Here is a 13,930-nt window from a genome sequence, read left to right on the forward strand (position 1 = left end):
ACAGGCCTTATTTTTTCTGTTTCTGTGAAAAAATATTGATCTTCAGAAATGCTTGCACTGCACTTATAGATATTTGTGTCTGAATCAGGTTCAACATTTTCAAGGAGAGAGGCATCGAATCTGTATTCAGTTGTCAAGAAAGGTAATTTATTTATTTTTGAGGGAAATTGCAGATTTTTAAATATAAATTCAGAGATACAGATTTCTTTTGATATTATTTTAAAACCAGCTCCCCATATCTTCAACAGCCTCACCAGAGTTTGACCATGATTACTGCCTGCCCAGGTCTTCCATGTGGCTGGCTTCCCTGAATGGTACTGCTCTTCAAACCCACCAAACTCTTAAAGAGGCTATGTTTTTAATTCAAAATGAAGTGCATTCTTGTGGGAGCACACAGTTGTCAGTTTACACAAACCTTATCGTATCATACTAACTGTGCTGTTAACTCATGACTGAGTCTGTTTTCCAAAGTCCCCTGTGTGCATTATTTACTGAAATAGCAAAAGTGTATTGCCCCTCTGATTCTGTTAGTTAGAGCTCCCTGCCAAGGACTGTATTTTTGCTGAGGCTGCACAACATGGCAATTAAGAGGAATGCTGGCATTTTGGTTTTGGACCAGTTACAAAAACAAACCGTCGCTCCTTTTTATAACAATGTGTCATTTAGGATGCAACAATCAGTTATTAATTGTGGCTCATTCACCTATTCTTGTTTCATAATTGTACATGTATATTTTTCCCCACATTATACCAGGCAATGTTTGGCATTCAAAAAAAATAGTTGTAGCTTAAAAAGGCAAACGCAGCATGCTGTTAATGTTTGCCATAACACATTTTGGATAATTGGTTGAAAGTCATACTGTAATACTGTAATCTTAATTTATTGACCAATGACAGATTGTCCCAAAGAGAATTACAGTATAATACATTTTCTTTTAAAGAAGTTCGTAAACCCCCACTTTTCGGACAAAATGTATCTATGATATTCACAAAGGCTGAACTAATTTGTCTTGATCTGGGGCCATACAACTGGTGGCATGACCCACGATGTTTTTTTTGTTTTGGCAGAGCGCAGTCAGGACAGTGAGGTAGTGATTCTCTCTGACTCCAACTCCACCCAGGATGCCTTCACAGATCCCACCAGCTCACAAGACAGCAACCACAAACCTGCTTCTGGGAAAGCCAGTTCGTCCTCATCAGAAAGGACGACCCCTGTGAAGGACGGACAGTTTGCATCTGAGGACACAGGTACACTTGGACTTAAATGACAGCTCTTGTCTTGCTGCGTTTACCTGTGCCATCACATTGTACCATATTTAAATGTGCACAAAAACTATAGTCAGATGATAGTCTTGATGTTAAAATGCTCCATATTAAGCAACCAGAACACTGGTCCAACACGCAAAACTCAAGTCCTAAAGTTTTTTATTTATATCCTGATTCAGTGTCACATGGAGAACATTCTGGCACCCAGGCGGAAGAAAAGGTTGTCCAGGAAGTAGTAGAAGCTGTGGTGGTGACACTCCCTGAGGCTTCAGAGCCCAAGGTCTCTGTGGAACCTTGCTCTCATGCTCTGGCAGTCCTATCCACCCCTCCAAAGCCACCCCACTCTCAACAGGCTGCTTCCCAAACCCCAGCCAGTGAGGGGAAAAAAAAACCAGAGCCCCCAGCTGAGGTGATCGAGGTTCCCAAAGCCCTGCCCACAGAGCCCAGAGATCAGAGACGAATGCTGGTGGAAATGTGCGTCGGCGCTCTATTTCTCTGCCTTGGCCGCTTCCCTCAGCACTACAAGAGTCTCTATCGCCTGGCCTTCTTCTACACCAACAGCAAGACCCATCAGGTCAGTCCACCCCTGTTAATTGTTGGCACAAGTCCATTCTTATTCTCAAGTCATACATTAAACCTAAGCAATACACCTCTAATCAGTATCCCCTGTCAATAATGATGATATGTAATGAGGCTTGCTAATAATCCATGCAATTTCCTTAAAATTCAAATTAACATTAAATTTGATTATTTAAGTGACATGTGTATCAGGGCTGCAATAGCTATTGGGTTTAGGTTTTCCTTGAATCTTTCTGATGGGTCTGTGAGCTCTGCAGTAATACACAAGTTGCAGAAACAGCCTGTGTTGGCTGTAAGGCTCTGTAGGCAGAGGTGTGCGTGGGTGGTAGCGCAGTGCTCTCTCAGCCAGTTTGGCACAGGGAGGTTGTGTTGAGCTTTCCTCTGGTGGAATCCTTCTGTCAGCACTCCATTTGTCAAACTTTTTTTATTTAGCCTTTGTCCCTACTATAAGGATAAATTGGGAATGGAAAGGTCCAAGCTCTTTTAAATGTTATCTATTTTGTAATATGCTCATTTGACCTTGGAGTAATATATGTGCAGCATCATGTGTATTGTGGCTCGCTGAGGTAATGTCTTCATAATTCGCTTTAATACTGAAGAAACAGTAGGCTTTTTTTATTTATTATTCCAGCTAGAATGAAGTATTAAAGATGATTTCCTTGAGGCTCAATTAAATGCAGAATAACGTTTTAGAGGCTTACACAGGTGCTAAGATTTTGCCTCAGTTATTGCCACTGTTGAGTTTTAGCAGAACTGGATGAATACAAATGTACACTGGCCAAGACTGGATGTTAGTCAGTTTATGTGATGCTGTTGACACAGGTTGCTTAGCTGCCCTCACAACCAGAAACAGCCAGTGTTAAAAGTGTTTAGGCCCCTTTTTGTTCTCAGGACAACCTCTCCAAAGATTGAAAGAGAGAGAGCCTGCAATTTCATGCTGCTGGGTTTGTGAAAGATAACATGAAGTGGCGTTAGCTTGCTATCTTTTCAAACAGGTCTCTTGTGTAGGCACTGAATTGTGAGTCATCATCACTCTGCATTTTCCCGATTGCAAATGAGCATAGTTTTCTGTTTTTTACAATATATGAATTACTGGATGCAAAGATATGTGCTTGTTTATTACTTCTGTCAATCCTTTCTGTTGAAGACGGGGTATCCCCTTGGTTATCTAATTAGGAATACTGCCGTGTGTACACAGAACTGTGCATTTAAAATTATGTTTTCTTCTTTTCATTTATTTATTTATTTCCCGCCACAGAACCTACAGTGGGCCCGAGATGTGTTGCTAGGAAGCAGTGTCCCATGGCAACAGCTGAAGCACATGCCAGCACAAGGACTTTTCTGTGAAAGAAACAAGACCAACCTGTTTAATGTAAGTCGCTTCACCAGCATGTCTTTAACTCTTCTCCACAGCATCATTCAAACAATTTAATCTTGATAGATTATCGAGAGCAAGCTCTCAATCACAGTGATGTTGAGCGTCTACGGCACACAATAGATCATAATAAAAGTCAAGCAATTAAACAATTAAAAAGCAACTTCATAGTGGCGTGAAATGTCTTTTAACATGTTTGAAGGTGGCAACGATGGCATTTTAAAGATAGAGATACTGTTGCACATCAACACCGACCTTGTTGTACAGAATACAACGGGGAGTAACAGTAGGTTTGCCTGGGCGTAAATCTGAGGGCGTGTGACATATGGAGCCTAAAGGTTTAAGAGTGGAACACATCTACAAAATCATTAATTGCTTTAACACATTTTGAAGACACCTGTCATCAGTGCATATATTGGCAATCCATTATAAGAACACCAAAACTAAGTTAAGATCCCATTAACATTGTTTAATGTGCGGCAGAAATAACAGAAAACATTTTACTTTGCCGACTTGTGACGTAAACCAAGTATTTTTAAAGTCAGTTTCAGGGACAGTATTGCATACAAGATTTTTTATTAGAAATGAAGATTCACACGTGCCTGACACAATGGAAATCTCTACTTAAAGTCAAATGAATGCATTTTTTTCCCCCTCAAAATTGGTATAGCAGCAGAGCATCTTTTAACGTTCTTGCCAATAAAGTATTATTCCAGAATCAACATTGTCATCAGGGCTAAGCCAAGGTTGTTGGGTGAATGTGGTGACGCATTAAAAAAATAATCAATAAATCGTTAAAGACATTTACTTCTTGGTCTCCCGGTTAGCGGTTAACTGAGAAAGCCGAGAATCAATGTCCATATGTAGAATCATTTCACATGTAGTTTAGGAATATTTAAAAACAAATCTTATGTATTTTGCATAGACACAAAGTACCCGTTTTACATCCACAGAATCACTGTTCATACAGCGATGTGCTGGAATATAAAATACTTAATACTGAATGTGTTGTCTTCTGAGTCTAAATTGAGGCTTCATCGTAATGCATACTTGCACAGTCGCAGCTAATGGTGACTCCCAGAGGAAGAACCAGTGAAGCACTGAAGTGTGTCCTCACGTTTGAGACTAATGAGCTGCATGCTTGTTTGCTGTGAGCTAATGATTGGCGAACTACTCTGAGGTTGACCCTTTTTACACGTTATTCATATAATTCAATTGAATGCACAAAGATCTGCCCTAAATATGAATCACTAACAGTGGGGGATTGTTGAATTATCTGCCTCTCAGAATGACAAGGCCTCGGCTTCCAGAGAAGCAGATTACTGACTGAATCCGTCATCTGTTCTGTATGTCAATTTGTTTAACACTTTTCACTTGAAGCAGATATATATCTTTTCAGTGAGGGCAGATATTTGGATTATTTTTTTGATTTTGTTCCGAGATTTTTCAAAGCCTGAATGTGCTCACTTTTGTTACTGAGCCGATAGTACAAGTATGATGTTGCATTCTGTCAACATCGCACACAAGTCAGTCTACTGGGAATATTTTGGTGGTGCACATTATTTTGGACATTTGATTGCGTGGGCTCGAGAGTCAAATGCTGACTCTAGCAGGCTCTTGATAACAGACTGTAGGAACGATGTGGGCCAGGGTGGAGCTGGAGGAGAGTTCTGCAATGCTCCGGCTCCCACTGGGTTCTCACAGAGCCCCTTCTGGATGCAAACCTGCCACCCGGGCATGCCAACTGTTGGCGCTTAACTGTTCCCTTCAAAAGAAGCCCTCTCTCTTCACTACCACAAGACAATACAAACCTTTCTAAATATTGATCAAATCGGCTGTTTTTACAGAGTCTATGAATACTGGGTAGTTAGTAAATTAACAAAAAGTTTATAACTATTTTCAGACTTTATTTCATGAGCATCATTAGACTGACAGCGGTTTAGTTTTTTTGTAATCGTAAATTGCTAAAAGAAGCTCATGGTTCAGAACACTATTTTTGCCATGTAGACATGGTTTTTAAGCCAGAACTCTTAGTCATCTTTTCCAAACTGTTTACATTCGGCAAGTCAATCTCCGTGCCTTTGTTTGATAGATATAATGTATGTGTTTCATTTATTTCTCAAATGTCTTAATGACCAGCATGACAGCTGCCACAAAGGGTGTTGATCATTTCAAACATAGCGCATCTTGTTGTCAAGAACAGTTGACTCTGTTGAGTACGCACCTCAATGAGACTGTTGGGGATCCATAATGTAGGTCATGATGCCCTACTTTCCCCTCTTGCTTTGGCTGGACTACACTAATTGGGGCCTGCAAAGTAACCTATATATTGCTGGTTAGAAATGATCCAGATGAGGTTGTGTTGCATAATTTATTGGTGTGGTTGTCGGGATCAGTGGTCTCTAGGTGGCCAATTCACTCTTAAACGAATGATAAACTCATACTTATTTATGGAGTTGTTATGGAGTTGCAAAATCCTCTTGTGTTGTAACGATGTCATCTTTGTTGATAAATTATTCTAATGCAATATAGTAATGCAATTATTTCAATGGCTGCTCAGGACCTAAGATTGTGAAGAGTCCCTTTTGTGTTCACTATGGCACGGTGTTTCCTCCTCCCTTTTTCCCCTCGAACACACTCACTCACTCAATCTTGCTTACATATTCTTCAACCCACTCGCATGTTCTCTCACTCCGAAGCTCCAGAGAAGCTCGGTGTTCTTGTTGCTACATTTCAGAAAAACAGAAATACATTCTGGTCTTGCAACTTTGCGGAGAACATGTTTTGAACACATTCTGTCTTTTCAGAAACAGTGTTCATGTTTGACTTGACTGCTTGAATGTAACTTTGCTTATAGGGAGGCCTCAGTGTCTTGTTATATTCAGTAAGGATAGTCTTCTGGGGAACAGTTATTGCTTGCTTCGGTTTGATGTATGACTCAAACATTTGTGTGCTCAGCTGTGCAATGTGCTGTAGGTGGAGCTTCATTTAGGAGAACCTTGTTACTTTTTTTCTTAAAAAAGGGGTTTACTTTTACAAACCTGATATTTTTTTTAACTCAAGTTTCGTTGGTTCTTTTTCCTTACTGGTGTGCCATCCTCTTGATGCCTCTCACTACATTGATGTGGTAGCATTGAATTCATTTTTCGGCCAGTTTATATTCTCTTGTTCTTTTCCTTCTGCTCTGTTTTCAGGTTGCTTGCGCTCTACCCCTCCCCCTGGCCTTTTTTCTCTCTACTCATCTCATCTCTCTGTTGCGCTCATTCTGCTTCCTCATTTCTCTCTCTCTCTCTCTCTCCTCTCTCTCTCTCTCTCTCTCTCTCTCTCTCTCTCTCTCTCTCTCTCTCTCTCTCTCTCTCTCTCTCTCTCTCTCTCTCTCTCCTGTTTGTGTGGGTGTGTACTATTGGGGCGGGAGTTTTCTCGTTTTGCATCCGATTGGCTGGCAAAGGCCTATAAGGATTGGCTGTACACTGTGTATAGTGCGAGAGAAAGAAAGGGAGGAGGGGGAGAGAACTCCAGCAGGCTGGGGTCAGGGGAGAGCGGAGATAGAGTGCGTGGGTGTTTTTGTTTTGAGATGGCAGGGTTTGAAGGCAGGAGAGGAACGAGTCGGTGGCATACTGAGCTTATAGGCCCCGACTACAGCGCTGTTTTTCCTTCTGCCAAGGCAGCTGCCTTTCTCCTCCTCTTGTGTTCCTGTTTTGCCGTGTGCAGCTGTGCTTCCTTCTTCTTCTTGCTGCCCTAGCACCCAAATGCAGTCCACTCCTGCTCTCTCAGCGTGAGCCTCTTTAAGGGTGGAGGCGCTGCTGGTGCTGCTACCGCCAGCAAGAAACTGTCAAAAAGAACACTAACACAGGCGCAGTGGAGTAGCTTTCTTTGGTGATGGTGAGTCGCTTTCTCTCTTTTTCCTTCTGACTTTTACGAAATCAAGCAGAAGTTTGTGTTTAATTTCTGTGTGAGCAGAGTTCCTGTGTTGTTATCTGAGAGTTTTTTATATACTTGCAGTGGTCTTCTTATGTCAATGATGCTCTTGTTGAATGTTACAGATCAGCAAAATATAATGCATATGTCCTCCTGAGGATGTTAAATGTTCAGAAATTATACAGGTAGCATTAGCAGGTTACCATTCATCTTGGATAGTTCTTGTAAATCCCTGCAGTCTAAAGTTGTAGTTGGTTGTTGAAATAGTGATAACACTTGTTTTGTGTCCCTGCAGTTATTACGTTTTTACATGGTTATATATATATATACATATACATACATACGTTGATAAAACAACAGGTTGAGGATTAGTTCCAATCACCGGTTCAGCAGGCAAGTAAGAAGAGGAACTATAAGTACTTAGTCCATCTTTTTCTTTTTTGATCCTGCAACAGTATGTTGCTGTCTGTAATACATGAATAAGCAACTAATTAAGATTTCCTAATGGTGTGACATGCCTTCTATCGAATTGTTCTCCTCTACAACTAAACAGAGAAACCCTTTTAAACCATTTGCACCAAAGGCTTTTCTAATGTGTGTATCCCTTGCCCAACCCTTGTTTGCTATGCATCTTAATCGCTCTCAGATTTTTGCGTTATGTATTGGTCACATCTGCCAAAGCTGCTCTAGATATCAAGCAATGGTCATATGTTCTCTCACAAAAAAGATGCTTAAAATCATTGCAGTTAGTCTTACAAATCTGCTTTAGCTGTTGTGCTACAGCATAATCTGTGTAAAGCCATGGCTCTGCTTTCCCTAAACAGATTTGCTGCGATTGGATGGGTCTTTGATGAAGAACTCTCCTCCATTAGAGATGGGTGGAGCCGACCCCCTCATCATACTTGTCTTATTCTTGCTTATTTGAGCTTTCCTATTCGCTGCCTGATCAGCAGCATATGATAATACATCTTCTCATGTTTAGGCAGCCATTGGAACCTTCAACTCAAGCTTTTTGTTGACCACTAGATCTGAATTGGTATCATTTCATTAGAATGAATTGGCTCCTATATCATCAGAGCTCCTATATCATCAGAGCAGGAGAGATGTATTTCTAAATGAGTCCTAACAGATGCCTGCAAACAAAGTCCCGAGCCCTTATGAACTAATAGTGGAAAGTATATTTGATTCAGGATTATTCAAAAAAGTAAACAGAGAAGAGTTGGGTTGTCTGGGAAGAGTTTCTATATTAGGTTTTAGATGGCCAATTTGACAGTTTGTCAGTGAGATCCATCTCGTGAGCAGGCTGTAGAGCATAGTTTTTACTCGGTGCAGTGAAACCGGCGTCAGAAAATGACTTCACCACAGCTTGTGGCACTTGGTAGTGTGCTCGCTGAGCACGCACTCAGCTTTTCAGTCATGACTGTCACAAATTGTTCACTAATAAAATAACTATTAACAGGTCTAGGGATTTAACAAAGGCAGCCAATTAGTTTCTAAATGCTATAGAAACAGGAGGTCTTAAATATCCACATTTCCGTACGCATGTCAGATGAATCAAATTAACAGAATATTAACAGGGCTTATATAAAAGCCTGAGATATGAGATTAGCGTCAATTACATTTCCTCCTCGGCATTGTGGAGGTTGGTTGATGTTGTTTTGCTGTTAACACACATTTTTTTCTTGCTTCTTTTCAGTATAATTTGTTCGTGCCCCCTTTGGCATTTTAGAGAATAATGCAATGAGCATTGCATTATTGAGCATAAACACCTTTGTGCATGCTCGTAACTCACGCACTATCTGTGGAAACTCGTACCAAGCGCAATTTTAAAAACAAGCTTTAAGCCCGTCCTTAGGAATGTGATTTGTTTTGAGGTGTCTTATTTGCCTCTCTTCACTGCTTTGTTCCACACCGGTGGCTTTTGGAAATGTCACCTGACAATCTGAAGCTGTCTGTGAGGAGGACCGTGCTCCCTATTGCCGTCAGCCGCTGATAGAGCCATCTCATTTGTTTTGTTCCAACCTAATATGGTCATCTTTGTTTGGTCTCGCACACTTTTTCTGAGGCCAGACGCTGCATTCAGCACCATGTGCTATACGACTACACAGCCTAGGCCACCATCTGCACTCGCATCAGTAGCTTCAGAGTGCAGAACCTCGGCTCGCTTCACCTGCTGAGAGGACATGTGCTCACAGAAAAGGTGGACTTGCCCATCAAAAAAAACCTCATCACACTTTTTGCTAAGGAGATCTGTGTTTGTTGGCAGTCAGTTTGCTGTTCTGTTGCTTTGCTTGGACAGAGCTGAGCACTAATGAGGCTGCCTATCATGTGTGCCCAGAGAGAAAGCCCCCTGCCCACCTCCCCCATCCCTTTATCCCCACCTCCGACATGGCCAGCCTGTCTGCAAGATCTCTCCTGCAGCCTTTCTCTACCCTCATTAGGGCTTTCTTGTTTGAATGCCCCGCTTTTAACTCTCATGAATTCCTCATGCGTTTTCCTCTATTTTACTTATAGTTTTTTATGTCTCCCTGTTAATTGTTTCATTGTCTCATACAGTCTATGGGCCTTTTGAAAAACCTAGAGTAGCAGCAAAGAACAGTCATAAAAAACATAACTTTATAAATTTCACAAATTAGTTTGGATTAATATGTGTAACTAATGCATGTTTAAGATCATATTCTTGCTATTCTTAAAGCTAAGGCCGCACCAACAAGTGTGGTTGTGGTAAACATAATATATTTGTTTATTGTTTGTAGCTCAGTCAAACTTAACTATTGTTCTTATTCTCTCTGTCTCCTTCAGGGCATCTGGCGTATTCCAGTGGATGAGATTGATCGCCCGGGAAGTTTTGCTTCTCATATGAACCGCTCCATTGTCCTCTTGCTGGAGGTGTTGTCTCAGCTCAAGGATCACGATACTCTAGTAAAAGTGTCTTTTATGCTACAGAGAACCCCTGACCAGGGAAAGTAAGTAACCACTTGATATGCCACTGTTGTTTCTGTTATGTATTATGATTTGTTCCATGACATCTCTCTTGCTTCTTTCTCTGCTGCAAAGGAAGTATTTACGGGATGTTGATCGCCAGGATTTGGCAAAGCGAGCATTCTTCCTAACTGTAAAAGTCCTAGAGGACAATCTGAACAGTCTCAAAAGGGTAAGGGAGCACAAATCACAACATACTTCCACAGTCACTAAGCGCTGAGGATCGCTTAGCGTTTTATACATCTGGCATGGACCCAATTCATATTTTGACTGGTTCTGTTTTCTTTCAGGTGTCTGAGCAGCTTCACAAAGCGCCTGTTCCCTCAATGGGGGAGATGACTACAACGGACGCATCCAACAGGCCCAGTTCAGAGGACGGCAAACATGCTCCACATAAGAAGCCTGGGATCACAGAGGGAGCCTGTGTCACTGACACAGGGCCCAAGGAAGCCTCCCAGGCACAACACACCCCACCACCACTAACCGTAGATAAAGGGAGTAAAGTTCAGGAAATCTACCCTGGGAAGGTAGAGACTTCTGGGAGTGAGGGACACAAAGCAGGTCCAGAGGAGCCCATGGAACTGGACGCTGGCCTCTGGAGGAGGCCCCCCGTTACCACAGACTCTCAGGGCAACCAAACGGAGGCTGAAACCTCCCTGAGTGTCGTGGAGTCCCAGCAGAAAGTGTCTGACAGCAGCCGGACACCAGAGCTGTCTTTAGAGGAGTTAAGTATCAGTTCCAGGCAGCAGCAGCTCCAAGCCTCGGCAACCAAGGTGACTGTGGCAGCCAGCGGGACTGATCAGGGGCTCCTCCGACGGCCAAACAGGAAAAGAAAGCTTCTTGACGATGTGGAGTCCGGAAAAACATTGCTGCTCGATGCCTACAGAGTGTGGCAGCAAGGCCAGAAAGTCATGACCTACGACCTGGCCCGCATTGAAAAGATCATGTCAGAGACGTATATGCTTATGAAACAGGTAAAACTTCATCAAGATGTACAAATGTGTGTTTACACAGCGAGCATTATTGTTTTTGAGTATATGCGCTGCAATCATTCGTTGTTATTTTGCAAAGTCATGTAAGCTTGATATATGCACCTATAATATATTGTTCTTGGGAAACCCCTCGCCTAACTAAACTAGTAACACAACAGCCGTTGTAGGTGAGGGACTTTCCCCTTTTCAGTTTTTAAATACTGTGACGAATCAGCTCATATAGTGCGGTTTTGCTTTTACTTGCAGTAACCGAAATTCAACCTTGTTCTCCTGAAACAAGTTGGTTACTCAAAGTAACCACCGTGTATTTTTTTTTTACCTGATGTAACAAGTAGGCTGGGGGAGCTGCTTTGTTGTTATATTTCTTTTCAATTAAACTTGTTAAATTGATGAATCTCACTGCCTTCCCAACTACATTTTGAATGTGCTATATCAATTTTCTAGTGTCTGTCAGCCAATTTTGGCTCCTTTTGAAAGAAAAAAAAAAAAGACGGTCAAAGACTAGTTTCTAACAGAAGAGGGCTGCTAGATGTATGATTATGCTTTTGTGACATTAATTAAATCATAATGTTAACCTTCTTCTGCATAGGAAGTGTCAAAGTAGCGAGAAGTTTCTTTGTATCTCTCTAGAGCTAATGTTCAGTTGTTCACTTTTAGGGCTTTTTATGGCATTGACGCTTTAGTTACGGAATAGCCCACATCGGCATATAGCAATATTGAGCTGAAGATCAATGCTTGCCCTACAGAAGTCCATGTCATTAGCTGTGTACTGCCAGAGAGCTGTATCTGGAGTGGGAGGTTAGTAGGCGAGGGACAGCTGAAAAGAGAAAATCAGAGGAAACAGGCACGCTTCAGCTGCTCTTGTTGTTTACGGGAAGGAGGGGAGAGTTCTTAGGTGTTTGTGTTACAGCTATGTTTTTTTTGTTTTGTTCCTGTGCTCTTTAAGAGACTGTAAAGGGAATATTTTCTTAGACACACCCGTAAACGAGAGTAGCCAGAACCAGTCACAACATGTTGCTTGTCACTAACTGAGTTGTATGTTTTCCAGAAGCATATTCAGTTTCTGCACCTACTTGAACAAACTGCAGTGGTTTTGTGGTGTGCTGCTTTGCACAGTTGCATGTTGTTCTGGTTGTTTTGATCTGTAGCTTGCATCGTTTGCATCCATGTTTGCGTTGCTACTTCCGCATATTGCCGTCAGATATTAAACTTTATTTAGCTCACTCTTAAGAGATTACATTTCAATGAATTGTGTGTTCTAGACAGACGCCATTAGAATACAGTATATAATTTCACATTAAGTTGATGTGCTAGAGATGTTTGCTATTGAAACTTGCTCCATTCTAATAGTCATAATTATGTGATATGGATATGTCATCACTGCAAACTGTTTTGTGGTTTGACAAGGAAGGTTCGCAGAGAGCTAGACATGAATTGAAAGCAGAGGGATGTCCTCTCTGATGCACTGAAGCTTGACTCAGTCCATTTAACAATTGGAATAATTTGAAAACTAGAATGAGGCCGCTGTAAAAATCCCTTCCTTTGGGGGTCCCTGAACCTCTGCATACAGCAAGCTGCTGGAAGAAACATCTCAGCGGTGTGAACAAGATTACTGCTCAGTGTACGATGTTGGGCTGTGGTGCAGCTCACTAACTCCCACACATCCACTTGCTACACTGGCCCTTAATTTGAGCCTTTCTTTGCTATTTGCTATGATCAGAGGCAGAAGGAATCTTGATATATAAATTTAATACTGTGTTGTTAGTTTGGCATTAGTGAGTAGGGTAGAGTAGGGTTGCAAAATTCCGGGAATATTCAAATTTGAAAACTTTCCACAGGAATATACGAGAATTAACAGGAATTAACGGGAATAAACTGGACATTTTGGGGTAATTTAACCTTGTCGTAAGCAGACATGCACGCAAACATTGATAATACAACTTTTAAAAATTACATTTTGGGCATTTTTTGAGTCAAACTTTATTCTTTCATCGAACAACGAAAAGATGAACGTTGAATAAAAAAAGGTGTATTCCGTATGATCACCACCCCCCCCAACACAAATTTCTTTCTTTAGTGTTTTTCCCTGAATCCTTTCAGGTCTAAATGCTTTCTTCCTGGACCTACATGAACTAGTTCAGTTCATAGTTCATAATTGAAAAATTTGAACTAAGTTCACAGCTCCAAAAAATGAATTAGTTCAGTTATTATTTTTTTTTATGATGTTGCAGCTATAATTGAAATCTCTATCTGTCTGCAATATTGCTCTTGGCCTTTACGCAACTCAACGCTCTCACACTTGCCAGGCATCTGGCTGAAATGTTCAGACGCAACACAGATGACAAAAACGTTCGAAAACAACAGAACGTTTTGTGTTTACGTTTGTTTCTGGCAGACGATGTTCCCAACCAGCTGCATTCAGGGTCTAGCTGAGCTCGGAGTACATAGTCTTGTTCTCAACTACATTAAGTTCCCTGTTTTATGCTTTTGCAAAAAAACTTTACCACATTTTTTTTTTTTTTTTCAAAATTCCCAACATTCTTGAACCAAAATTCCCGTGGAAACTTTCCGGAAACTTTCTGCCCCTTCGCAACCCCTTCGAGACATAGTTAGTAATTAATATGGTGTGTACACAGGACAGGTAACACTTGCCTTCAGATGAGAGGCGTTCGAGTGAAGCAGTGTCACATGAGGTTGTACTAAAAAGTAAAATAAATACTAAAAAGTAAAATAAATTGTTAATAGACTAGAACCAGAAGCATATATTGCTGTGCCCTAATGTCTTTGTTCTGCCTTGTCTCCTTTTTTTGTCTCATTTT

The 13,930-nt window shown here is 41.2% G+C and overlaps 1 protein-coding gene across 11 annotated transcripts in view; it reads left to right on the forward strand.

The window, feature by feature from the left end:
- The window catches only part of cabin1 (calcineurin binding protein 1), a 35,068-nt gene that overhangs the window by 13,091 nt on the left and 8,047 nt on the right, over positions 1–13,930 (forward strand). For 5 of the 11 annotated variants that reach the window (XM_068566917.1, XM_068566919.1, XM_068566918.1 and 2 more), the window contains exons 28-35: positions 89–142; positions 249–314; positions 1,068–1,247; positions 1,445–1,839; positions 3,103–3,216; positions 9,940–10,103; positions 10,195–10,291; positions 10,410–11,093. In XM_068566917.1, coding sequence (XP_068423018.1) covers positions 89–142; positions 249–314; positions 1,068–1,247; positions 1,445–1,839; positions 3,103–3,216; positions 9,940–10,103; positions 10,195–10,291; positions 10,410–11,093 — 1,754 coding nt within the window. The remainder of the gene's footprint in view (positions 1–88; positions 143–248; positions 315–1,067; positions 1,248–1,444; positions 1,840–3,102; positions 3,217–9,939; positions 10,104–10,194; positions 10,292–10,409; positions 11,094–13,930) is intronic. The other 6 variants (XM_068566921.1, XM_068566928.1, XM_068566922.1 and 3 more) reach the window with 2 other exon arrangements.

Source organism: Clinocottus analis, unplaced genomic scaffold (assembly GCF_023055335.1).
Source record: "Clinocottus analis isolate CAN_PGR_092001 unplaced genomic scaffold, fCliAna1.0.p SCAF_7, whole genome shotgun sequence".
Taxonomy (NCBI): domain Eukaryota; kingdom Metazoa; phylum Chordata; class Actinopteri; order Perciformes; family Cottidae; genus Clinocottus; species Clinocottus analis.